Source organism: Salvia hispanica, chromosome 3 (genome assembly GCF_029641045.1).
Source record: "Salvia hispanica isolate PSC_SH4W2 chromosome 3, Shi_PSC_v1, whole genome shotgun sequence".
In the NCBI taxonomy this organism is placed as follows: domain Eukaryota; kingdom Viridiplantae; phylum Streptophyta; class Magnoliopsida; order Lamiales; family Lamiaceae; genus Salvia; species Salvia hispanica.
This window is the reverse complement of record NC_142694.1, coordinates 7,801,175-7,828,271: the sequence shown is the minus strand read 5'-3', so window position 1 is coordinate 7,828,271 and position 27,097 is coordinate 7,801,175. Positions and strand designations below refer to the sequence as shown.

At 34.7% G+C, this 27,097-nt stretch overlaps 4 protein-coding genes across 8 annotated transcripts; 1 reads left to right on the top strand and 3 right to left on the bottom strand.

Moving 5' to 3' along the window:
* Window positions 1–2,057: 2,057 nt before the first annotated feature.
* On the bottom strand, window positions 2,058–4,992 carry LOC125215567 (GATA transcription factor 8-like). 3 transcript variants are annotated; one of them, XM_048117019.2, is made up of 3 exons: window positions 4,615–4,992; window positions 3,610–3,871; window positions 2,058–3,127 (listed from the first exon to the last, which is right to left on the bottom strand). In XM_048117019.2, the coding sequence occupies exons 2-3, from the start codon at window positions 3,835–3,837 to the stop codon at window positions 2,420–2,422; spliced, it is 936 nt and encodes a 311-aa protein (XP_047972976.1). In that variant the 5' UTR covers window positions 3,838–3,871; window positions 4,615–4,992; the 3' UTR covers window positions 2,058–2,419. The 3 variants fall into 3 exon arrangements, with proteins under 3 accessions (XP_047972976.1, XP_047972978.1, XP_047972977.1); XM_048117021.2 differs by lacking the exon at window positions 4,615–4,992 and adding an exon at window positions 4,517–4,601; XM_048117020.2 differs by lacking the exon at window positions 4,615–4,992 and adding an exon at window positions 3,963–4,480.
* Window positions 4,993–14,147: 9,155 nt separating this feature from the next.
* LOC148930049 (protein ENHANCED DISEASE RESISTANCE 2-like) lies at window positions 14,148–19,145 on the bottom strand. 3 transcript variants are annotated; one of them, XM_089067125.1, is made up of 20 exons: window positions 18,635–19,144; window positions 18,139–18,213; window positions 17,982–18,035; window positions 17,801–17,913; window positions 17,546–17,673; window positions 17,417–17,463; window positions 17,239–17,339; window positions 16,912–17,007; window positions 16,767–16,831; window positions 16,604–16,675; window positions 16,262–16,408; window positions 15,925–16,181; window positions 15,756–15,819; window positions 15,490–15,665; window positions 15,243–15,344; window positions 15,120–15,170; window positions 14,911–15,054; window positions 14,740–14,835; window positions 14,547–14,648; window positions 14,148–14,439 (listed from the first exon to the last, which is right to left on the bottom strand). In XM_089067125.1, the coding sequence occupies exons 1-20, from the start codon at window positions 18,785–18,787 to the stop codon at window positions 14,329–14,331; spliced, it is 2,154 nt and encodes a 717-aa protein (XP_088923251.1). In that variant the 5' UTR covers window positions 18,788–19,144; the 3' UTR covers window positions 14,148–14,328. The 3 variants fall into 3 exon arrangements, with proteins under 3 accessions (XP_088923251.1, XP_088923250.1, XP_088923252.1); XM_089067124.1 differs by having other exon boundaries at window positions 15,120–15,344; window positions 18,635–19,145; XM_089067126.1 differs by lacking the exon at window positions 17,982–18,035.
* A 2,058-nt stretch (window positions 19,146–21,203) lies between these two features.
* Window positions 21,204–22,826, top strand: LOC148930048 (uncharacterized). The gene is made up of 3 exons (XM_089067537.1): window positions 21,204–21,470; window positions 22,314–22,440; window positions 22,518–22,826. The coding sequence occupies exons 1-3, from the start codon at window positions 21,292–21,294 to the stop codon at window positions 22,587–22,589; spliced, it is 378 nt and encodes a 125-aa protein (XP_088923663.1). The 5' UTR covers window positions 21,204–21,291; the 3' UTR covers window positions 22,590–22,826.
* Window positions 22,827–23,604: 778 nt separating this feature from the next.
* LOC148930047 (E3 ubiquitin-protein ligase WAV3-like) lies at window positions 23,605–26,813 on the bottom strand. The gene is made up of 2 exons (XM_089068532.1): window positions 26,240–26,813; window positions 23,605–25,894 (listed from the first exon to the last, which is right to left on the bottom strand). The coding sequence occupies exons 1-2, from the start codon at window positions 26,447–26,449 to the stop codon at window positions 23,954–23,956; spliced, it is 2,151 nt and encodes a 716-aa protein (XP_088924658.1). The 5' UTR covers window positions 26,450–26,813; the 3' UTR covers window positions 23,605–23,953.
* Between the last annotated feature and the right edge of the window lie 284 nt (window positions 26,814–27,097).

The window sequence follows — 27,097 nt, the reverse complement described above, 5'->3', positions numbered from 1 at the left end:
TTGTTCGAAATTTTTAGTTCAAACCAATAACAGAGTCGTTCAAAATCTGCGGCAAGTAAATTAATTATACTATAAATCAGCAAACGCACATACATTTTTGAAAATTGGTAATGATGAATTTTTAATGAAAATTATTGAAATAGTGTAGAATAAATAATAACTTTCTTGAAAAGTTTTAAATTATGGGAGGTCAGGTGGTATATATTTTCGATTTTCAAATGTAACAAAATAGAGTTTAAGCTGTGATTAATGTTTGCTTTAAATAGTGTCGAAATTAGTGGTAAGGGGAAAAGCCCAGTATTAAAATCACACATATATTGATATTTATTTCTTTTTTGTCCTTATTTATTTCTTCACACATCGTTTTCATGAATATTAAATAAGATTGTTTTGGTAAAGAAATGCAGTACAATTTTATTAGTGACTATATTAATTCAAAACGAGGGCGTAGTTATGATTTTCAGTTAAATGTCCATATATTTGAATATCAGAAGGTAGACCGGTGGGAAACTAAAGCAACACTAGAAACAAGAATACATGTACTGATGTTCATCATAACATTAGAATTAGAATCTACAAAAACAAATTGATTAAGATTTTAAATTAATAATAAACATAGCCTTTTCTAATGTATACTTTAAACTCACTGTATGATCAAATTTAATGAGATATTACCTATAGTTTGTAGGGAGTAAAAAAAATTGGCAAGCATAGGCGTAATCACAATGTAAAATGTCTACTTTTCGTCTAATTAAAATTATTCATCAAAATGTTGTATGCCCAATTAGAAGTATAGTACTATCATATATCCAACCATATTATAAAAATTGAAAATTGTGAGGGTTGATCAATGGACACTAGTATAGAGGTACAAGATAAGCCAAAAGTGATCGGCGACTAAGGGAACACTTGTAATTAGTGCCAATCTTTGAGGAAGCAACACTAAATTAATGTTAATGATGCAAGCCGGTTAGGAGTTGAAGGTCACTATTAACATTGTTGGTGTAGTAATTTGGTTTTACAGCATAATAATAATGACACCCTTAGCGCCACTTAGTCAACTCATTTGTAAGTTATACATATTATATTTATGTATGTATTAACAAAAATATTTAGCAGATGTGTAGAGTTAGGCATTCAGTCACCATTTCATATATAGTAAATGAAAATTTCACATATCATTGAAAATTTCAGTCACCATTGAATTGAGATAATGACTTCAAAACCATCTTATTTCTCTTCTAAGGTCATTATGTTTTTTTTTATTATTATGCTAGTTGGTGTGTATTTTTATAATCAAGTAACCGTATTAGTATTGTCTTTTTTATTTCTAACACGTGATGAAGAGAATCAAAATATGACTGTCATTCAAAGATGGCGTTTAGGTTACACATTACTCATGTAATAATAATGATGATCAAATTGCACATGAAATATAAATTGCATTCTCACTAAAAATTAGACACCATAATGTGCCTAATATGGAGCTAGTGGAAAGACGTAAATAAGAAGCCCATCGAAATAGAAGGCCAGATCTTACATTTGAATTTCGATGGACCCTTCATTTATTTGGAATTGGAGTCCAAACATATGTAAATGACTTTGTCGAAATCAATATAATAGAATTAGTTTCCACATCCCATCAAAATCCAACAACTTACATTTTGTGTTGGTCTCATTTTCAACCATGCTACTAAGAAAATCATTTTAGCAGCAATCTAATGTGATTGGTTTCATGGTAAATGTAAAACATATTGTGTAATTGGATTTATTAGGCATACACGGTAAATGATTATAGTCATGCAATTATATACCTGCTCTGTAGTGTATCAAGTACAATCCTAATAATGGAAACTAAATACTTGATTCAATTAAATTATCAATCATATCTTATTAAATTAATGGCAAATGCAATACTTTATGCAGTATATTCAGTGCAATGTTCTATCATTCCCACAATTCGACATTTTTTTAATTTCAACCAACTTATATAGATTGGATAAAATAAAAACTCATTTTAAATTTAAAAAGGTAGGAAGATTGCAAGACACAAAATGTGCAAAAAGCAGACATGAACTTAACTCCAACTCCATTACCAGTTCAAGATCAACACTACAAGCAAATCAACTGCAAAAAGAATTCCCACCAAAACTTGCTGGAAATGCTATAAATTTCAAGGAACTATCCAAGATTAGGGCAAAACCTTCCCTCAGTCCTCATTGCTAAACTCCCTAGACTCTCTTCTTCTTCTTCGTCCTCTTCTTCCTCGCCCCGAACTAGCTAAAATATGATGAATTATAAAGCTCCTATCCCTTCCTTACATCAATGTACAAAGAACTAAAGAACAAACAAATGGCATAACCTGCATGACTGACTAGCAACGGAGAAGGGAAACCACCAACTGACTGATAAGTCTCGTCTACACTGAAGTGTCGGGTGCAGCTGCTGCGCTTCTGGTCTCAGCCTTGCATCTCATCTCGGTCACCTTCTTGTGCGAGTTTGAGTGCAGAGACGGGACGAAGGTTGGACTAGCAGCAGGGCGGTACTCAGGGAACAGCCTCCCAGACTTGTAACGAACGCCACAAGCATTGCACAGCGTCTTTGGGCCCATGGGCCCCGCCCTCCACTGCGGAGTCTTTGTTATCTCGCAATGCAAGCATTTCCGGACTGGAGGAGGGTCTTGCTGCGCTGCTGTCGGATTTGCAGGAGGCGTTATCTTGATTTTCTTGCTCTTCTTTACGGGCCACGACTCAGCAAAGTTGTTGGATTCCGATGAAACCCCACCGTGGAGGGCAGAAGAAACATGGGGGTTCTCCTGATAAGAGGATGCCGGGGAGATGAGCTGAATTGCCGGTCGAGGGTTGAAAGTTGCTGGCCGAGGGCGCTTGCTGCGTGCACGCTGGGGGCCACGATGGCAGGGGCTGAGAGGCATCACCTTCCCACCTGAGGAGGAACTGCTGCTGCAGCTGCTGCTCTCCACTACGGAAACTGGACTCAAGCTTTGGAATTGGCTATGTGGTGAGTCGTTGCTGGCACGCAGATTCTCTTTGCCGACTGTCAGCCCCCCGCCTGAAAACGAATCCTCCACAAAGGTCGAAAGCCACTCCAGTTGTACTATATCCTCATACTGCAACAACAAACAGTTCAACAATCAGATCAAAGTTAAACAAATGAAGGTTGAATAAATATACAATGCAAACATAAACATAAGAAATCATGTTGGTTTAGTATAGCAAAAAACTTAAACTTAACAAGACATTCATTGGATGAATCAAATTAACTCACAAAATCGATATTTTCAGAATCAACGAAGAAAGACGACCAGCGACCTCTTTAAAAGCATTGGATGAAATAATCAAGACATTCATAAATTATAAATTTAGTAACTCTCACCATGAAAAAGCAGGTAAAAGCTCATTTATTCATTTCAAGTTTTCCTGATCAAGAATTGAGCCTCAATCAAACTCAAACACAATAAAACATATTCTACCAATGACAACATGATCAGATTCAAAACTAATGTGAATTTGGAATCTCTAGCTATCAAATTCTTCTGCACAATATTCATTAAACACAATAGACATTAAGAGCTATGTAGAAGATGCTGACCGGAACAGAGAGCTCAGCAGCAAGGTCGGAGGCAGAGCTGTCATGGCTGGCGGAGAAGAGAGTGTCGCAGCCCTGCAAGGCCTCTTCCCACGAGGGGAAATCCTTGCAGTCACTGGAGCTAACTAAGTTAGCATCACCACACTCGCTGTCTGGGGGAAAGTCAATCAAATCATCCATTTGGTCGAAAAAGTTTCCACAATCGATTTCATCTATCAACTCTGGCTCCATCACCTCTCTTTCTCTACTACACCAATGCCAATAACTGCAACAAAACAAGAAACATGTGATGTTATAACAAGAACTTGGACTAGTTTGCCTACGTAGATAAAAACAAAAACAGAGTTACAGAATACAAGTTCAAAAATGTGGGACGGTAAGAATTCGAGAAGGGATTATCAGAAGATTGTGCTTGACAGCTTATACAGAGCTGGGACCAAAAGGGTGATTTTTTTTTTCTTTCAAATTCAAGCGTTTTTTGAATTCTTGCAAGTTGCAAACAAGAACCTCCAAAACCTTATCATAGTCCCTTTTCCAATTTACACACAATCAGTAACAAACAAAAGTAGATATGGACATATGACTTTATTCAAAAACTCAACCGACATAAAATTTTGCCCAAGTTCAACATAAAAAAAGTGAGAGTGATAGAGAATTTGAACAATAAAACCAACCTCTCAAAATCTAGAAAAACGCAGAGAATTGTAGGAATGAAATAATGAGTAATGGAATTTTTTCTTAAAAGCAAATTTTGAGATTGAGCATTTCTCAAAAATGGAAAATTGCAGAAATCGAAATAAGTATTCAAATCCCATTTTCAATAACTCAAATGGTTCAATATACTGATACATCGAATTTAAAACTTTCCCATTTGATTTGATTTATTTTCTTCAGCAATAAGGGAAAATACCATAAAATTCCTTTTAGAAGTGAATTTTGCAGGAGCTGAAAAACGTGAGGAAAGCATGTAAATGAAGAAGAGACAGAAAAGGAAAATGCGAGGCATACCCCCAAATACAATGAAATAGGTAGTGTCTTTAAACAACACTGCTAGAACTGAGCTACAGCCTAATTATGCATGTATATAGCATATTGTGAATATGAGAGAAGGGAATTGAAAGAGGGAAGGCTAAAAATAGTGAGTGAGTGAGAGAGAGGGAAGAATAGAATAGGTAGGTGAAATTGTAGCTTGAATGCAAGCTGTCAATTGCACTCTCAGGCTTCACTGTCGTGATGTTTAAGGCTTGCTTGAGCACGGGTCCCACACCACTCCTACCGCGCTTCCCAGCGCCACCGGATGTGTAAATGAGCGGGCGCACACGGGTATGGTATTGTCCCGGATAGCCTCCTACTCCTCTCAACTTCATCCATTCCTAACCTTCTAAACTAAATCACTCCTTTTCTTTTTTTCTTCAAAAATTATTCCTTTAAATTCTTTTTCATTTTATTTATTCACCTGTCCTACGATTGTTTTGACTCATTATCGTTATCCATCTAGTCCGATTGTTTTTGAGGTGCCGTACGAATGTTTTGACTCATTAGTATAATTCGATAGCAAGATATAATCTTTCGAACCAAACTGTACTGAATATTAATTTTAAAATCTCATCAATTGCCCCTTTTTTTAAGAAATTCACTACACATTCATTAATTTGATGAAGTTTGACAATGTTTATTACACAAATCGATCGTATCTTTTGACTCTTATTTTGTTTCATGGAACATGCTAGTTTAATCAATAATGATACACTCCCTAAATAATAAGTTAGTAATGTTCATTTATATCTTGAGACCGCGTGATGCTTAACAAAAAATTACTCTGGGATTTTTTTACAGTATGTTTCGATTTATTTCCGTTCTTAGTTTTAGAAAGGTTTAATTAAAGCAAACCATGTACATATCTTATCTTGATATATCCCTATAATAAAAGCATGATTTAATAATTTCAAATTCTAGTATGGTATCAAATTTTAAAAAAAGTATGATGTAAAACAAACTTAATAGCCCGTGGTTTCACTCCCACTTTTTTCTTTCAAAGTGGGATTTTAATAGCTTTTTCTTTTGATTTTCAGTCTACACTTTAACGAAACAGCCGGAGTTTATTTATGTTAAACTAATTCAAAAAAGTTAATGATTTCATTACATATTTATAGAATTGTGTGACCTTTGGAGGAATTGAACTTTAGTTCGTAATTTTTGAAATTGTTGGAATAAAATCGTTGTAAAAGCGCGCGAAAGGGAGGTTTAAAGTGGATATTACTGTTTCATTTCATAATTGCTTTCTATGATTAGTGTAATAGCAACTGATTTCATTTCATGTAGCTACAAGTACATGACATTTAATCATTATAATTACTATTACCATGTATTATTGCAATTATTAGTAGTACTATTTTTTATAAAATGGTCATGGAATCACTTATTCCACCTATTAGAATTTTCAAGACGGCATTATTGCAATTAATCACACTAGTCAATGTATACTAATTAAAATTAAAATTATACAACTGGTTGTAATTTGATTTTGCAGCATTATTACCTATTTCTCGTAATGCTTTTTTTAATATCCAGACATTGTTGAAATGCTTTTTTTCCCTGGAAATAAAGGGAGTGCTTTTGGTGAGTTTATAAAAACTAAAAATTATCAACTAATTAATTTGACTGGCTGTTGTAAACCTTTTCTTTACATAGCTCATAAGTCATAACCATATGAAATATAAAGGTAATAAAGTGAATTCGCATAATTTTATTCAAACAGACACGAAGGAAGATTCCACGCTTTAACAATCTTTTTTCCCAACTAATCTTAAGGTGTACTCTTGGAATCATTAATTTTTGCCACAATAAATTTGTAAACAATGTTGGAAAATATTATTTCATATAAAAAGAATATATAGTGAATTTGTATAACTATCTTTATGTAGATTTTTTTAGTTATCTCTTATATGGCTTACTTGGGATGCACTCTATGAATCACTTCCTTCAAAAAGACTTCACCCTTTTACAAAAGTGATTTTGGCTAAAACCTTATTCAATTATTTTAATTCTGCAGAGTTATCAATATCATGATTGTTTGCTTCTATGGTTTTTGCAAGGGGCTGATTACTAGTCTTGTTTTATTGCATTCGAATCTCGTATTCTACAATTCTAGAATACTAGTATGATATTTCTTATAGTTATTAAAGTATAAATTTTTTATATTAATCTTTCATCCTCTATTTATTTCTTCCCTGATTAAATTCTTCGTGTAAAAAAATATAGTAATCTTTATTTTTCGTGGCTTACTTGAAATTGGGATCTAATAATGTAAATGTCCCCACAAAACTACCACACTAGACACCATGAATTAATTAATAACAATGAAACGAGCCCTGTTTTATTTTGTGTCATAATTTAATACTAGTATATTTTATCCTGTGAAATGCACTGGGTCTTATATAAAGACAGTGAGATACTAGTTTAAAATAGAGTCACATAATTATGGTTGTTCACACAAAACTTAACTTCAAAGTCAATGAAATTACATGATGCAGTAGCTCAAATGTTCCTCAACAATAAGCTAATGATGATGAGCAAAACTTCAATGATTATCTGAACTTTTTAGAGCCAATATTATTACAACCATCTTGATACAAATATTTTACAATACGCTTGGTAATTGGTACTATACGTTAAATCTTTTTCGTTCACCATTAAAAATCTCATATTGTTCTTTAGGAATGTTTATGGTTGTTTTTATCAAGTATCTATCATTAAATATCACATGATTTCATTTATATTAACTATAAACTAATTTATAGAATATAAGTCATATTTCACTAAGTTTTATTCAGTGATGTAGCATAAGTAGTTGGACAATTAAACACTTCTACGTCATATACTAGCTACTAATCATGTTAATATGCTAATTATATGGAGTATTCTAATTAACAACATGCTTCAGTATGTTTGCTGCACAAGATTTGGGACAGGTTTTATTTAAATGTTTTATTATTAACATTTCATACTACTCCATGTTAATTATTGCATTAGATCCAATCTAGATCATGTGATTAACTATAACTAACTCAATTCATAATATTTTATGTTGATAAAAAAAACTAATTACCAGAATGTTGAACCTATATATAACACCTAACTAGAAACTAAGCAGAAACCATTTAAAATCCTTTTAAAAAAATAGAAATCATTTTTAGTTACTGTATCATCTTATTTTAGCTACTGTTGACTAAAACGATTAAATTATCAATCTGAGGACTCAAGTTAACTAAAAATAAAGTTTGAGAACTTAAATTTCATCCGTACTTTCCAAATATTATGAGATTTAATTTCTCGAAACTCAAATATTGTGATTTGTGAATAGTTGTATTATAGTAATACTATAGAATTTATTTATTAAGCTGCAATTTAACAAAATCATTTTAAAATAACCGACAAATATCTATTTTTTCACTGAAGTAATCCATTTATTTTCTAAATATACACACGCAATTTTATTGTTGGGAAGTGGTTGATTGGATATATTTGGAATTATCCCAATTTACGAAGTGATAAATATATAAATATTTTACGGGTGGGACATAGTTGCATGTGTTATAGTCCAGATATCACACTACCAAATTCAGAAAATTATTGCTTGATTTACTCACTAAAAATCATTCTTTTCTCACTTCAATAATAAATTATGCACACCAAACTCACATGCCCATACTGAAAACCACATGACCCAATCACACTTTTTCACTAATTTTATAGACTATAGAGTGAACGAAGAAATTTTCTCCGTTACAAATTAGCTGGGATTTTTTTTATTTTAATGTCTAAATGAGATGATACGGTAGCTAAAATAAAAACCATTTTAAAAAAAAATAGAAATCATTTTTAGCATTTAGATTGTTAATATTAGATTAGATTTATCCATTTGTTGGAGAATTCGTGATATTAGCTCGATATTATCAAAAAATCATTTTTTAATACATTGTTAATTAACTAAAACACAATCAAACCATGAGAAAAAAAATTCTCAAAACCATTTACCTAGAAACTGATCCAATCAAATGTCTCTTTCTGATTAATCAATCGAAAAATCACTTCGAAATAACTAAGAACAAGTGCATTACCGGCAAAGAGTTGGCGTGTCGGTGCCGACACTGACTCCCGCCGACAGTGCCACCGGCTATACCAGGTGACCACCTCTGACATCTAAATATTAACCGGAATGAGACCGGTCCTTTTACGGATTTTTACTTTATTTTAGGAGTAGTATCTTTTTTTTAGTAATTTGATATGTAAAATAGAAACTATCATGTTATCACTATAATACTATTACTATGTTGAACTCCCTTTTTGTACCTCGTACAGGGAAAAAAAAAGAGACGAACTCCATAGCAATACTTTTGTCGTCACTTAAGTTGAGTGTTAAAAATACTACTCATTCAATTCGTTGCACTCAAGATGTCCACATTTATTAATGGTAAGAAATTTTAGCAAAAGTTGTTAAGTGGCAAAAATAGAAAGAAAAGAAGTACAGAGTAATTGAATATTTTTATGAGGAGATAAGGATTTATTTCTAAATATAGAAAGTAGACATCTTGAATATAACAAAAGTAATAGTAATTAATTTGATTATAATTACAAATCAAATAAAATTTTATAGTAATATATATGTATGTGCATGTTCATGTCTTAGTTATTCTTTTGTGCATGATATAATCATAAAACCTTTATAAATGTGAGGAAGATCGATCCCTTTTCCGTCTACAATTTATAGTCCTTTTTTTATTCAATGTGAAATTTATAAATTTATAGTTTCATTTTAGTTCAATGTGAACTTTTAAAATATGATTAAAAGTAAGTTGAAAAATTAGTAAAATATGAGTCATATTTGATTCATTGGATTTTTTTATTACAACTTGAAGTAACAAAATTGAATTTCAATTTCAAAAATTCAAAACGAAAGCACATCATTATCGAACAACAAAAATATATATGCATCTTTAATTACGTCTCTTTGCCATTATTTTTTCTATCTCAGCCTTGAATTTAAAAAATATAAATTCGAACTCCAAATATCACATCATATGTCAACCTCTCCCCTAAATTCAGGGCATAAGTCTGTTCAAGGATATTTCGAACATTCATGCATGACTCATCTAAATGCTGAAAATATTTATTATACTCCATATAAGTTTGTTGATTATTGTTAAGCAAAGAAACTAAAAATGGATGTAACTAGACTTTGTGTTCATCTTCTGCGATAGAATATATAAGTACAGATAATAATTAGTCATATTAGATTTTAGAGTGAACTATAAAAATGGTTCTTGGACTATGGGTTTATCTCGTTCATAGTTCCTGGACTTTAAAAATATCGCCAGTAGTCCCTGGACTAAGGGTTTATCTCGAAATTGGTCCTTTTGGCTTTTTTTGGTACGAAAATACCATTTGATATTATTTTGGGGGGTTTGGGCAATTTGGTCTTTTTACACTTTTAACATTTTAAATCTGATATTATTTTAGTTATGTACTAACTTTGATATTATTTCAAAATTATCATTCTTCTTCCATTTTGTTATCCTTCACTGAATTTGTTTTTTTTATTTCAATATTAGATTTAATTTTATAAAATTTTAAATTTTAATTTTTAAATATCAATAAATTTTTTTAATTATAAAAATTATTAAATAGCAAAAATTAATAGTTATAATCAATATTTAATAGTGTATAGTACTATGTAATCAATAAGGTATGACAACGCTTTAGTTTTAATCAATATTTAAATAGCTTTAATCATAAATAGATTATATAACACAATTTATTCTGAAATAAATATACATCTAATGTAAGACTAATATAATTTTTGTTTATTAATTTGAAAACAATCAAAATTTACTAGAAAATTTCAACAAAAATACTCCTATATAAAATTTTTTAAGTAGGATCAAATTTTTAGTCAACTTCATAATATTTAATCACAAGCAATTATAACAACCGAACGGAGGCTAAATAGAATTACTCTTATTTTTCCATCATGATTAATATTATTTTTCTGTACTTCTTCAATTCAATTGAATATTATATTAAATAACAAAAATTAATAGTTTTAATCAATATTTATAGTGTCCATGAATTAATAGTTTTCATTAAAAAAATTTATTGATATTTAAAAATCTAAATATTAAATTTAATTTTATAAAATTAAATCTAATATTGAAATAAAAAAAACAAATTCAGTGAAGGATAACAAAATGAAAGAAGAATGATAATTTTGAAATAATATCAACGTTAGTACAATAATATCAGATTTAAAATGTTAAAAGCGTAAAAAGACCAAATTGCCCAAACCCCCCAAAATAATATCAAAGAGTATTTTCGTACCAAAAAAAAGCCAAAAGGACCAATTTCGAGATAAACCCTTAGTCCAGGGACTACTGGCGATATTTTTAAAGTCCAGGGACTATGGGCGAGATAAACCCATAGTCCAGAGACCATTTTTGTAGTTCACTCTAGATTTTATCAGCTACTCCCTCCTTACTACTAAATGACACACTTAAATAATGACATTGAGATTTTGAGATAGTTGTTTCATGTGTTAAATTGAAAGAGAAAATAATATACTACTATTTATATTAATGTGGGAGAAAATTTAAAATAAAAATAAAAATGTGATATCTTTATATGACAAACTGAAAATGAAAATGTGACATTTACTTTTATTTTGTCCACTTTAAAAATTAAAATCAGATGAATAATCAAAATAAATATATAAATCAAAACGAATAATACTAAACATGCGCCAAACGAAAGTAACGCTCATAAAATATGTAGTATAAACAAAATAAAACAAATAAAAAAGATACGTGTACGGCACGTGATACCGGAGAACGTATAATGAGTTAATATATTAGGAACCTACTAAAATTTGTATATTATATTCGCAATAATTTCTGGTATCTTACGACACTAAGCATGTGAAAGTTAGGAGCATGTGATTGTGCCACGTGGAATTTTAGTTTACATTATAGTGGTACGATGACGTGGAAAATAGTTAAATATAGATGGCGACCACCGAATTAAGCGCCGCAATGAGAGTGATATTTTTCTAGTACTACTAGTTTTTTCCTCTCTTTTTCTTCGTTCATGATTTTGGGACGCAAATATCGTTGGAGCAAATCTTTTTTATTATACTACTAATAAAGAAAATCAATAATGAAAAAACAACTATGTGTCGTATTGGTCATTAACTGTACTGTTTTACACATCTTTACGTGTGAGATAATCAATACTGAACTAGTAATTTCTAGCAATGAACCATCGAACCTTTTACTTTTAGTTCATTTAATTCATTTTGAAAAGAATTAAGTAAAACGATTTTAAAATGAACTCTGTGTTAGGTTTGGTATACTGAAAAGCATGTTTCGAGCAAGTTTCGCTCGATTAGAATCTTATTTGTATACGTAAAACTCTATAATCCACTTTTAACCCGATTCAGTATTATTCGAGCAGTCTCGCACGAATAGAATCACTATTATTATTACATTGTGTTTGCTTGTGCATTTGTAAGATGTTTTACAAACATTTAAATGCATAAGAAGTAAACAAAGTCTAAGTCTTTTGCTTAGTAGACCGGTTATGGGCGTCGTCCACTTTAAGGTAACACGGTCAGATCTATGCAATGCTTTGCAAAAGAAAAAGAAGAATTTCATAACCTAGATAGGCTTTGGCTACCTATCGTGCAAGGTTGCAATGTCAGTCCGCATATTTCTAAGCCTTACTGAAATAAGATGACATTGGTGTGGTATAGCACTGAACGGATCTAACAGCAAGACGTGTCTTTATGCTATCTACTGAAAGATTAGGTCTTGATAAAATACTATTTCTTAATCTACATATGTTAGCATTGAGCATACGGTATTGATTATGCACTACTTTGACTTATCAAATGGTGCGGGTTTTTCGCAACCCAATAATCCTGATATATTGGGTAGTGGTGATTAATATCTAGCGATGCTAAGATTGCTATTATGTTGAATCGTGCGCGAGGTGAGTCTCGTTTGATAACGTCCTCAAGAGGAGCTCGAACAAGGTTTTATTATTCGGAAAACTGGTCAGTTGGAGTTTTATTACTCTATGAATAATAAATAAATGTTTCTTGCTAAGTCCACTCTTGGAATTAATAAGATATTAATTAATTAAGTCCATAACAGACATTAATTAATTAATGGACATTTATATCTTAAGCGCGAGAAATAAATAATAAACAAAGAGGAAACCCGGATTACTTGTAATTTCGGATTTGGATGGAGAGAGTTCAATATTACTTCTGTAGTGGCTGCCCGTAATATTCCAATATAAGCTTGTATTAAATTGTGGGTTCAATTTAATTAGTAAAAAGCTAATTGGGGGAGCCCATATCCAAAACCTTCCATAGATATATGTCTGGGCCCAAAAGGAACTTAATATAAATAGGAGAATAAATGAGACAAAAATCATTAATTATTATTACTCATAATTTTCGTCCCCCTCTGCCTAGAGGAGTTCGAATTTCTCTCCTAATTGGAGAAGGATTTCTTCTGTCTTCTTTATTCGAGTCCTAGTATTTTGATAAGATCAGTCCATCCTGATATCGAGATACAGTTCGGGAACCAGAGAGAAGATCCGTGGTCTAGTATTGAAGATCATCGTGGAGAAGGCGCGAGCAATCGACGATTCTTTGGAGAATCAAAATCGGTAACCCTAAACCATAGAATTCATGTTTTAGGATTTACTTTCTATGAGCATGAATTATTTGCATTCTAGCATGCAATTATCTGTTTAACATGTGAATTGATTAATCGCATAATCGGTCAAATAGATCCTCGTCTGATTTATTTGTTATTGTACAAGTCTTCCGCTGTGCAAGCCCCCAGCACTCTGTGTTATATACTAATAATGAACTTCTTATTGGTTCGAGTACTAGGAATTAGTTATAAGTTTTCAAAATTTTATTTTATGGAGTATTGATTCAATTCATTACTCCACATATAATTAGGGCACAAATTATAAGAATAGCACTTGATTGTTGGGATAAGAATGTAAATAGTCCATTCACTTTTATTAAGGAATTTTATTAAAATTTGTATCACAAAAATAGTGCATACTATTTGGATGGGGAATTATTTATGCAAGTTTTTCCAAAAAATTAAATTGAAATGGACCACATACAAATACCACAATCAATCTTAATCATGTAGTCAAAGACAGAGCAGAGCCAATCTAAGTGGGGAGGTTTGAAATTTGAATACTTTTTTCATCTAATTTGTTGAAGTTGAAAATAGAAAGTTAAAATAAATTAATAAATCCATTTCTAGAACTAAACAATATCTCTCCAAAAATGGAGCTTAAAAGCAAACTAGTGGTAACTGCTTTAATTTTTCTTTATGTTCTTTTATTAATATGAATTACCGTGTTTTAGTTTAATTTTAAATTTATTAATTAGAACTCCTTATATCCTTAAATTTGTACTTATTTTAAAATTTTAATATTCATTTTTCAACAATTACTAAGGAAACTGAATAGTGATTTTTTCTTGAAAAAACACACAGCCACTGTTTACAGCATTGTTGCAACTCATTGCTCACACCATCAAATAAGTGGTGACACACTATCTGAGCCTAAAGTAATCCTCTCTAAAAAAGAATAATCTATACATGAATCAATATCTGGTGCTTAAACCAGCAGCATTTAGCTTTTGCTGCTGCCAATTGCATCAGTAGAAACTGCCTTTGCTGCATCTAGATGGTTTAGTCGACACGTCCCAACTAAAATCTCCGGCAGCTCCTCCGCTGTGTCTCCCTAAATATCAATCAAACGACGTCGATTTGAAGACATTTGTAACCCGAGCTGTCAAAAATGGCCTGACCCATCGATTTTTTCCAAAGAAAATTCTCAGTGATGCATACCTGTATTACAAATGCCATTTCTATTACAAGATTGTTGAGGTATCCAAGAACGAGGCCTACCACGCCCTTCGCCACCGTTGATGACCCGAGGTCGATCCCTAGCTGCGGATATCGACATGTCAGACACAACATATTGAAGATAAGTTGATAATAATAACCCTTGGAAGAAATTGGAGAATTGCATGGGTTTTACCTCCAAGTAGTTTTTTCCGCGAAAATAGTTCATTTGAAGCGCTTGACCTACCAAACAAGACTTTCGTCCGACACTCTGCCTGACAATCCAAGAACCCTGCGAAAATCACATAAAAAATGTTATGTCAGCGCGTTTTTTGGCAAGTAAAACATCCATTGAATACAAATCTACCTTTGAAATGTATGGGATAAGCTTGAATCTCGAATCTCGAAAAGCATTGTCTCCATAGATGAAACGCTCCAACAAAGGCGTTTCTTTTAGGGGCATCTTTAGCATATAATATAGGGCCAAACTGCACGTAGTTGTGCCCGGAACCTGATGCCAGCCACCACCATCACGAATGCTCTAAAGTTATGTGTGATACTAAGAGGGATGATTACCTGTATATTAATCACAAAAAAGAAGTCCGATCTCCCCTCAGCCGCGTAGTTCTGCATTGAACTATGATCAGAAATAATGTACAGATATATTTTTCGAAAAATATAAGAGAGAGAGGGAGAGACCGAGACAATGCCATTACTCCTGCCAGAGAGATTGTCCTCACGCTTGCTAGATTTAATCCAATCCGCTCCAACCAACTGCATCAAAGTGCCTTTCGCCTTGATCTAGAAACGGAAAGTGACAAAAATCTTACTGAATTTATAGTTGCAATATTCAAGAAGCAGAGCAGCAAGGCCAGTGTGATTGTGCTAGAAAAGATTGTGCAACATAATTAGAAGACATTAAAAGAAACGAAGAAATAAATGCAACCTTTTTTTGGTCGTGCAGATAAGTTTTTCCACGGATAAGGAACGAGGTAGGATCTGCTTCTGCGCAGCTACAAGGCGTTTTGAGATTTGCATCTCTTGGAAGAGTTGTGCCATAACTGCATGATAAACTTTCGCCCCAAGAAACGGATTGCAAGCCAATGTAACCTTTTTTCGGGACTGAAAAAACACAAAGTAAAGTAATACTAGTACTTCAAATCATTCATTACAAGCATCCTCATCCTTGTTCGTTTTCTTGAAGGGGCTAACCTGCAAGATCTTGCAGCCTTTTCACAAAGTTAGCCGTAGAAGATAATTTTGGTTGGCCCGAGTTCTGAAATTTTCACGTTAGAATGTCCTTGTCAGAAGCTATATAACACAGTAGAAATTAGATGGATATAAATTGAATTTGAGGTTCGAATCCAAGAGTTAAAAATACCACATAACATGAATCTGAATTCGTATTTGAAGGCCATCCTTCTTCGTCGTCCGAAGGCGCAGGAACGTCAAAAAATTCATCCCCTATATCATTCATTCCCGAGATGCTGGATGTCCCGGAGTTGTATCCTGGCGTCACCTCGTTTGTTTCATTTTGGATCCTTTTGCAACCAGCTTCTGATTTCACCTCCTCTTCAATTTCAGGCACACCAATATCTATATTGCCTTCTTCTTTTGTTTTGTACATTTCTCTTAAGGCTGATAAAACACAACAAACAATCAAGAGGATTTGAAAAAAGGAGCCTTTGGAAAAAAAGAAAATAAGATGCCCACTCTACCTGCAACTGTTCCAACCATACATATAGTGACAGATCTTGAATAAGCTTTTCTGAGATATGATTTCCAACACCTCCAATCAACAGAAAGCATGTTTCTTATAACACATTTCTTGCCTCGATTCATAGGAATGATCACATATCCACCACCTACACCATTAACAACATACAAGAATACAATGAATACACAATAATGGGACATTAGCTAGTTTGATCAACTCATACGCAAGAAGAAAGGCATCATTGTTCGTAATAACCACCACTTCCCAAAATAGACACGAACGTCTTTAATACTGACAATAGAAAGGGTCAAATTCACAACTTCCAAGTCAAAGCATACATTACTTTTAACGTAGGCTCGGACAAATCCGTTTTGACGTTGACATTTTTTATGGAACACCGAATGGTAGAGAATCACTGCAGCAATAGCAACAGAAACTTCACAATTCTCCTAAAATTAGCTTCAAAACTATAAAGTTAGAACACAAAGATTCTGGTAGTAAAGTACCATATGTGCCATCGTCTTCTCTTCTCCAGTAGCGTCGCACCAGCAAGTCACGGCGCTTCATTGCCCTGGAAACAAAAATACAACATGTGGTCAGCAACTCCAGTCTGTCTTGATTGGATTCCTATGTTTAAGTCGCGGGTCCGACCAAGGTAGGCAATGCTTATATAGTTCAACGTGTACTATATCCGTATGCCCATCAAGTTGCTCGACCACGCTACCCTTGTGGAAACAAAAATCCCACCTGCAAACAGCCAAACACACACTTAAAAATGTTAATTGGGTGCTACTTTTCTCAAAACCTTAGGATTCTACAAAATTTGCAAATATCGATGAAAATCAATCCAGTAACACTTAAGCCTATTTGATCATTGAACTTCCAAACCAAATCCCGCGTTAACATTGATAAAACATGCTCTTAATCTCGGTGAGCTACAAAATTCGACAGTTGTGAGTTAAATTGTGCAAGACTTACTCTGTCCTTGAGGCATCTACAGCCATGACAGTACGAAAAACAGCTTCAGGTGTTCCGTTGATGACACCAACTGCCATTATGGCTGGATGGTTGTCCCACCGCTGAATCAAAGCAAGTTCAGAATGTAAGGAGTCTAGGCATGAAATCAACTTTAAAGTGAGATGAAGAAAATATCCACCCGAACATTGGAGTCTCTGTCTTTAGCTTCTTTGAAGAGACGTAATCCTGAGCATGCCATTGTTAGAGAATGAATCATCTACGGAAACAACCATCAACTGATCAACAAATGCAGAAAGTGGAACATTACCATTTTGACAGCCAAATATTTCCCACGGTGAAGGTGCTATTACATCAGAGGTTATTGCCTCCACATGACCCGAAGTTGCTGAGGTCCAATCAATAGACCTTTTTGCCATTCTTTTCGAAACACTCAAGCTGTTATGTCATAGTTGATAAATTCCACAATCAAGCACAATAATCCGATTTTTAAAATTCTTCAGATCAGAATATGAATCCGCATATGTTAACATAACCATACACAATGAGTCCCAAATGTACTCACTTGAAAGGCTGATATTTTCGTTTGGAGCAAGACACCAAATCTACCGTCTTAACGGCGGCATCCTGCAAAGCATGGATCCACCTAGCTGCTTCTTCTGAGCTAGTTGCCCCAAGCTACAAAAATTATAAATTCTCGTTACCATCCACCTCATACACTCTGGATAAAAACCATAACACTGTACCTTAAGCTGATCATTATGATTTGCAGTATTATATATCGTGAAGATGAAAAATAACTGCAGCACGATAAACATCATATAAGCCTAAAGAGAAACCATATTCTGTACCTTTTGGTAACATATCAGTATAGGTAAAATGAAATATTTTTAGGACACATACTTTCCTACGATGGCTCCCTCTTCCATTGTCCACAACACGAATGCAGGAGTCTATTATTGCCCTTCGCACAGGCTCCTGATACAAGAGCAAAGTTCGATACACAAGCATACTAATCCGAAGATCAAATAGTAGACTCTTTCTATAAAAACCTATGACCGAAGAAATAAACACTTGTTGCTAATATCAAATGAAACCTACTACACAACAAATCCTAACCCTCACAAAAGGGGAAAGATACCATAAAGTTATAGAAATACCATTGTAATCAAACACCTTAACTCTACTATAGCAATCACTGTGAAAGCAAATTCATTCAATTAGCTACTTCCTTCACACACACACCACATGCATACATATAAACAGAATACACAAATGACATTCAACATGTGCCACCAATTAATCCCATACATACCAAAACAAGAAAGACAGAAACATACACTAAAGCGCAAACATATATGTGCATGTTTGGAATGGAAATTGGGATAAAGAGTGGGACCTCTGTGTGTGAAGTGGGGATTGATTTGAAGCTGTTAAGGCAGTCATCTTCAAGAATGAAGTATCTTTTACGAGAATACTGCAACCCAATACGATTGTAACGAATCAAATGCAACCACCCCTGCATTTTCCCTTCCTTTTCCGCCATTCCCATCACCCAAAACACAAACAAAAAATTATAATTTTGAAAAATAAAAGTAAAAAAACAATCTTTATCGATGTTTTCCCCCTCAAATCAAGAAGCCGTGTTACAAATGCCCCAAGATTGCTTTTTTCACCACGAATACACACATATACATACACATACAGATAGATTTAGATATGTGCATGTACAACAAATAGGGGAAGAGAGAAATTTTTCAGAAGGTGAGAAAAGAATTATGATGAATGACCCCCTGATTCCGCCAAAGGGAACCAGAGCATCGGTTGCAAGATGTCAGATTTTTTTTAGATTTCGAGCTAAATTCCTATGTGCAATTTTTCCATTTCTTATTTCTTTGTTTAACTAATATATTTTGCGTGTGTCTCGTTTGAATTTAACTGATTCTGGTGATTATACAAGGTTGTCAATTTGACCAATTTAGCGTCGATATATTCTTTTTTATTTGCAGTTTTGGTTTTATTACCAATTTTATTATGAGAAATTTAATTTTTATAAGGATTTATTGTGAGAAAATGATGGCACAGTAGTCACCTTGTACGTGTAGATGGTTTACCGCCATTAATTATTTTATCTTATTTTTACTGCTAAAAATAAGTTTTGTGGCACTGCTTTTTCTTCCATATATTGAGATACTTAGAAAACAACAATTTAGTGATTTAATAGCAGACACAATAGTTATGATTTAAAATTTTAGAACTTGCTAGAGAAGATTTTTATATTCTAAACATAACTGCTTATTTATGATTTATATACCAAACTATTACAATCTAAACCTCAAGAATATTTTTGGAAAAAGATTTTGAATATAAACAAAAATATTGAAAATTAAATTTTTGGAGTAGTTATTATGGTGTTGATGGCCACTTTGTAGATGTTGATTGCTCATTCATATCTTCCAAGAAATACCAAGATCAAGGTATTGCAATCTTGCATTACTTGCCCTTTTAAGCTTTTCTTTCCAAGTCAAACCTAAATCTCACTTATGATTATCTCTCTTTTTTGTATTTGCTTTTATTTGTTGATGACATTTTTCATTTTTGAATATCTAAAAAATTGTGTGAGATAGTCCCGTAATGAGATCGATTAGAATTATAATCCAAGTTTCATACTACATATGATGATTGTAATTATGTTGGTGTTTGAGTATGGTTAAATTTGAAACTTAATCCGTTTGAGGTGTTTGGATCTCACACAAAACTCTAATTTATTATAACTCTTTGATTTGGTATTAATTATTTAATATAAACACGTATAGTGGGCAAATGTTATGTATTGTATAAATTGATACTCAATGAAATAGTAGGCCACCTATTGAAACACATGATATAGATTATAAAACCTTAGACAAGTTGAAGGTGGAAAAGGTCGAACTAAATATTTGGCATACCAGCTAATAGTTGAAGATATATTTCACTCTTGTATTAGTTGCAATATTAATTAATTAAAGACCGGTCAATATAGGTAATTTGACTCGATACATTTTTAGTTTATTTATCAATTACGACTGATGACTTAGTTCATATTGAAATTTTAAAAATTGGAATGAAGTTACTCCATCCAGTTCAGTTAAATTGTAGTAGTACATAACCATGCATTTAAAATAGGAGATTTACCTTGTAACCGTATTCATTATTACTATGACATAGATATGCATAAAAATGAATACAGTAGATAATTTCAAAAGGTATTAAAAACCTATTTTTCTTGGCCCGGCCCCACCTCTAAAAATGACTTATTTATTTAGGCATATTCCATCCATCAATTAAATTCCAAATATTTGATTCCTCTAGTTGATGATGCATGTTTGCCTCTAATTTTGGTTAAGCATTGTAAAATTCTCACCCATAAACACAAGTTATTGATGATTTGAAGACTATATATAAATATATATATATATTTCTAATTAGCATTCTTCTCCATGTTTAAATGGGAAAGTTTGCATAATCTCATTCTCATATCTCAAACCTAGCCTACCTACTTTTCTTTCATTACTCCATTAGAAGACAATCTTTGATTCCACTCTCGTCCAAATGTCCCCCCAATTTTCATTAAATAATTTTGACCAGCGACGCAAATATATCTAAGTGTACATATTTATATTATTATTCAGTTTAATTAGTGGCGGACAACTGCACTATTAGTATATGTTAATAGTATTAGTATTATATTTTATATTATGATTCATTATAAATCTAAATTTATTCAATACGGCTGATGTGACTAAAAGCGGCTGATTTATTCTTTTATATATATTGTGACGTACACGAATCCACGTAATTATAATAAATCGAAATGAATAAAGAAACCAGCGACTGTTTTTTAGCAAATTCCATTAAATGTTATTGGGCCTGACTAAGCCCAAATATACATCTATCCTTAATTCCTATTTTGGGCGAGGATTCTTTACCATTTACCAATATCATATGATTTGTGGTTGATGGAGAAATCAATGAGCTTATGAATTGGTCAAATAATTATTGTGCTTGTGCGTGGATATGACGGTTGCTCATACGGCGGTGGCCAAGGATGATAACCGATCAGCGCCTAGGGCTCAGCCATCAGCCTCAAAGTTCAAGCGCTGGGGCAGGCAATCACCGTTTCTCAGATATGGTCTTCCGATGATCTCACTCACTGTTATCGGAGCCCTAGGACTCGCTCATCTACTTCAAGGGAGGTCAGTTTGAATGTGAGTTCAATCGTAGTTTTCTGTATGATTATTCAATGATTCACCCCTAAATATGCCGGTTGTGTTTTTTGAAATCTACCTCTGAAATTGGAAAAAACCGGAGATATATTGCTGGGTGAAGATATGTGATCCAATTAGGTAGATTTTTAAAATGATATTACAATGCAAGCTGATCCTTTATATGCTGCAATTTGCTAGTTCATGATGACTAGACGAAGTTTAGGGTGCTCATTTATATAGCTCAAGGAATCATTTTTTGCTTCTTTTCAAGAAATTATTTGCAATCCAACTCGTTGCTCGTATATTTGATTTAAGGTGCATCCAGCATTTCAAATCATGACTACAGTTGTCCATTCTATCTGTTTAAGGATTATCACCTTGTAATTGCTTGTTTCATCAAGACCTAAACATTCGTCAGGCCAGAAACATATACTAGTATTTGTCTATGTAGTTTGGAAGAATTCTTAGATGTTATAGCTGGTTTTGAAGGTTCACTTATCATGTATATTGGGATTCCTTTCTGGCCAAGTGTAAGGGGGTTGCAGGATGCGTTTGGTTTGAGAAATTAATAGTTTTTGCATATCTTGGGAGGTAGTTGCTTCTTGTCCTCCTGTATATGTTTTCTTTCTTTGGAATTGATCTACCTTTTTTGATGCACATTCATGCGATAAATGGAGATTGATTTGGTTGGTTATCCATACTCACCTGCAACATCTTTTGTTAATTAAGGTATATGAAAAATTGAAAATAGAGGTGTATTGTCTGCCACAGTAGAGGAATTCTATGTTCATCTGTTGCATTTTTTTAAATGGTGCAAAACTTTTTGTTCAGCAAGGACATTGCTAAAGTGAGGGATGACCAAGAATGGGAAATTATTGAGACAAGAAAAGCACTATCACGAACCGGACCTCTTAATGCTTACAACCCTAAAAAGACATCGCTGGAGGAAGAGCTGAAGGTAACCTATTGTTGGTGGTGTATTTGAAATGTGGTATGTACTAAGTTTTTAATGTGGAGGGTGCTCGTTTTTTACAGGCTTTGCAACAAATGGTTGACATAGATAATTATGAATACAAGAAAATTCCCAAGCCTAAAGAAGACAAATGAAGCTGTATTGGTGTCTTTTAGAAGGTTCATTGCGACATTTCAAGGGGCTCGTTTCTGTATCAAACCTTAGAGACGCCTACTCTAGTCAGCCAGTTTTATGAAAGAATAAGCTTCTCATGTCTGCCTGTTTGATTTTGCTCCTTTTATTGATCTAGTTACTGGTTAGTACTGCATGTTTGTAGAATTTCTGTTTAAACTGAAAGCTTGAAGTATTATGTAGTCCATTACTTAAATCAATTTTGGCTCTTCTGAGTAGATATCCAATTGCACAGAGTCAGCCACTTCTTTCTATTTGATCAACTGTGTATTACACTAATGAATGTTAGTACATTACTATAATTATAAATTCTACTTTGTCAGCATGCTTGTTGTAAAGTTTTACATAAATGTTTTACTGTGTTCATGAGTGTTAAGGAGCATGCTGCCACGCACTCCTATTCTTTCACAGCGTTCTAAATGCGACCTAATCAACAACTGTGTGGTGATTTCGACTTGGCAACATTTTATTTTTTCACTTTTTTCTTAAAATCAATATAGAAGATTGATAATATTTGAACTTCAAGCTTTGGTTATTTGAACTGGGAGCATTTAGAACACTTTTTCTCTTTACGAAATAAGCTTGTGCACTCTCTCTCTGATAATGCCATTGCCATAGAAAGGTGTGGTATAGAACAAGAACCTTCAAAGGCAAATGTATAGAAAGGTAAAGTGCGCTCGAAAAGGAAGCTGCTTTCTATCATGGAAGTTCTAAGTCAACACGAGATGAACTGTAAAGGAGAATATGCTTTTTTATCAAATTTCAAACAGGTTAGCTGTTTACATAATTTACATGCTTTTACTAGGAAATTTGAACAAATTCATCATGTCACATTTTGATCATACCAATAGGTCATCATAGCTCAGAGCACTCGGTTTAGAAATCAAAGTATTTTGTTTCAATTGATGATGGTCAGCCGGTCAGGCATGAAGCTGAGCCAAGATTAATTTGAGATTGCAACAAAGACTAGAACATATATTGACAAAATGTATTGCAGATTCTTATATTGAAAGTGGATATTTCGTACCTCCACAACACAAAGCTAATAATACCCAATTATCTCAAAAACCATATACCCCTTATCTACACCACCCCCAACATTCACACAGACTAAGATACACCAGTTGTTCTCCTAGATACATCTTTTTCCCGTTTCTTCCCAAATATATTGAACCCCTTTACAGAGTTTATTTCCTTCACAAAATTAGACAGGAATACTATTTAAGACTGGTCATCCCCACCTCCTTGACAAAACTTGAAATGCAGTGAAGAAACTAGAAAAAAGGCGGTAGCCTAGCCTTCTGGTGACTGCTGTCCCGGCCACCCACTATCTTGGCTTTGGTTGTGAAGCAAACGACCACACTGGCCGAAGGAGCCTCTGTGCTGAGGGACTTCCCAGCAACGTGGCCTGTGACCGGGTCAACATCTCAACCATAGACGGGGTTTGGTAGGCTTGAACGAGGCTTGAACCATCCATTGAATCGCCCCTAGCTGTCGCTCTCTGCCATGAGTGTGAGCTTAGTCCGGATAGAATATAGGCCCGCCCTGATGCTTCATAGACTTGCCTGCTTGCCATCCTCTCTTGCATTTCCTTGAGCTCGGCGTCAAGTGATGCGCAGAGCCTGTCACGACACTTAGCTGATACGGTTGCTGATAGAGCCTTTCGCATGTTCTCCAGTATGGAAACAGCACCGGCTAGGTCTCCGTTCTCAGCAGCAGTTCGAGCTTGTGCCATGGCCTCTGCTGCTCGGATCCTGTTGTGTTGTCTGTCGACTTCAATAGACACGTCTTCTTGTCTGGCCAGGTCAGTTCTCTCAATTCTGACCTCGTTGCCTTCTAGGGTTACTGATTCTTTCGTCAAGGGGTCGTTGTAGACACATTTCACCTTCAAAAGTGATGTCTCTTTGCTTGAAGTCTCAGCAGGAATATTTACGGAGAGCAGGAAGTCCCTCTCTTCATCTGCGTACAGATCTCCAACGTCAATAGATCCTATCCGTTGATTGGACAAGATACGGTTGGGATAGCTTCCAGCTTTCAATGAGCCAAGACGAATGCTCGGATGAACACACTCAATTTTAACGCTCAGATCCTTCACCACGACACTCAGAAGGCCACCAATGCACTGAGCAAATGCATCCTGAATCACACTCTCAGTCTCGATGAAAGAAAAGGTACCTCCGGAGATCTCTGAGATTGAGTGCATGGATGATGCATCATGATCAGCTCCAAAGCCGAATGCATGAACCGGAATCTTGAAACCCGAGGCTTCATCCGGACGAATGGACAACGGAAGAAGCAACTGGTAGTTCGGTTGATTCTGGCTGCCGGCATTGCTGTTGACTGTATATGTATCCTGTCCATCTGACAACAAGATTATGTTAGCAACAGAGTTCTTCTCGCGTCGGTCTTCCATTATTTTGGCACCCTTTCTCAATCCCTCAGCAATGTTGGTTCCTCCATTAGCAACCAGAGAGTTAACAGACTGTAGAGCCTGCTGGCGACCAGCTTCGGACATTCTCCTGAGGGGGAAAAGGCGACGCGCTGTTGAAGAGAAGGCTATGACAGCCAGCCTGTCATTGGGACCAAGATTCTGTATCACGAACCCCATAGCTCGTTTGAGCAGCGCGAGCTTTGTGCCTGCCATGCTCCCACTGACATCAAGAACCGTGACAAGATCCACTGGAGCACGAGGCGTCTGTGCAATTTTGGGCTGCTTGGCGTCGCTCCTGGTGGCATTGTGCCACGAATTGGAGACTGGGGCTTTCAGGTGGAGTAAGACAGTGAAACTGTCCGACGTGCTTGACTTTGCAATGGCCGGAACCTCAGTGTATGTCATGACCGTAACTTTCCTTCGATCATCCTCACCATCAGATATGCTCTTATTGGAGATGCTCTTCTCGGGAGAGTCTATCTCATGATCCAGTGACTCGTCGTCATTGAAGATTGCTGGATCCGGAGCCTGAAACAATGGAGCAACGTTACGCGCAGAATTTGACCGAGGAGGAGGTAGACGACGGACAACGGTCATGAAGTCATTGTTCTGGTGCCAATCTACTGGATTTATCCTTGCTCTCCCCATTGGAGGCTCCAAAGTTGGGCCTTGCAGAGGAATCTCTTTCCATTTTGCTCTGCAAACCGGGCAGATTTGGTTCCCATGTTTCACATTAGAAGCAATGCAGTGGAAATGGAAGGAGTGGGAGCACTCGGCCGTGAAGATCGCCTGCCCATCACCGCGCCTCATCGTTGCCAAACATATGGAGCAAGTCTTCTGCAAAATCAAGACAAGAAACCATTTTTTAACAACTCATCTTTAATGCAGAGTAAAATCACAGGGTCAGCAACTAAATGCATTTAATACACTGCTAAAGATAATCTACCCAAATTCCAATCATAGAACTAAAGCTTCATATACTCTAAAAACCAAAAACAACAAATAATCAAAGTCAACTATTTTTTGAAGAAACTAATCAAAGACACATATAGATAGCTGCTGAAAAGCTCACAAATTTCCACTTTTATCAGCTAAAAGACAAACAACCAAAATCAATAAGCACAGGAAAAAAACAGAATTAGGAACATAATTAATAGTAGTAAGAAATAGGTGAAAGGAAACCTTGGAAGAAGATCTACTCAAACTCTTGGAGAGCCTGAGTCTATTGGAAGAGGGAGCAGATGTCGGCGAAAGGAGGGCGGCGTCGGAGCGACGCTCGGACGGCGGCGGAGAGTCGTCATCGTCATCATTGTCGGCTACATGATTTGTGGGAGTGTAGACACACAGATTGAGGCCAAAAGCAAGCTTAACTTTCCTCCATTTACTCCCCATTTCACTTCAAGAATCCCCTAAAAAAGTACTCCCCACCTTGTTTAAGAAAGGGAAAAATGAAGAAAAGTAGGGTTGTTGAAATGAGAAAATTAGGTTTTGTTTGAAGAAGAAGAGGATAAGATTTGTCAAGCACGCAAATCAAGAAAAAAGAAGCAGAGGCGGGCTGAGATTGAATGGTTTCTTCGATAGAGAAAATCCTAGTGATATATAACTGGAGGGGCAGTGAGAGGGGAATTGCTTCAGTCTTGTTGCTTAGAGAGAGAGAGAGTGGGGAAGGAGTTGAAGAAGTGAATGAAAGTATGGAGAGACGTGAGCTGACCTCTGCTGTTTGTTTTGTAGCTTTGAGGGTTGTATTGAGGGGGAGGGGCTTTTGACCTTCCCTGTCGTTTTTGTCTCAACATAATTGTAGAATTTGTACTACTACGTCAATACATATCACATATGCTATACTATACATGTGTACGTTTTGATTTTGACTCTTTTCCTCTCCTACTATAATTAATTATTATTGCATCTCTAAATTTCAAATTCAACTATGCTAGGGTGGAGTATTTTATAAACTAAGGTGACGTTCGGTTGTTATCACTAATTATTATGAGACTATTCCTCTATAATTAAATTATTAGGGTCAATCTTATCAACCAAACA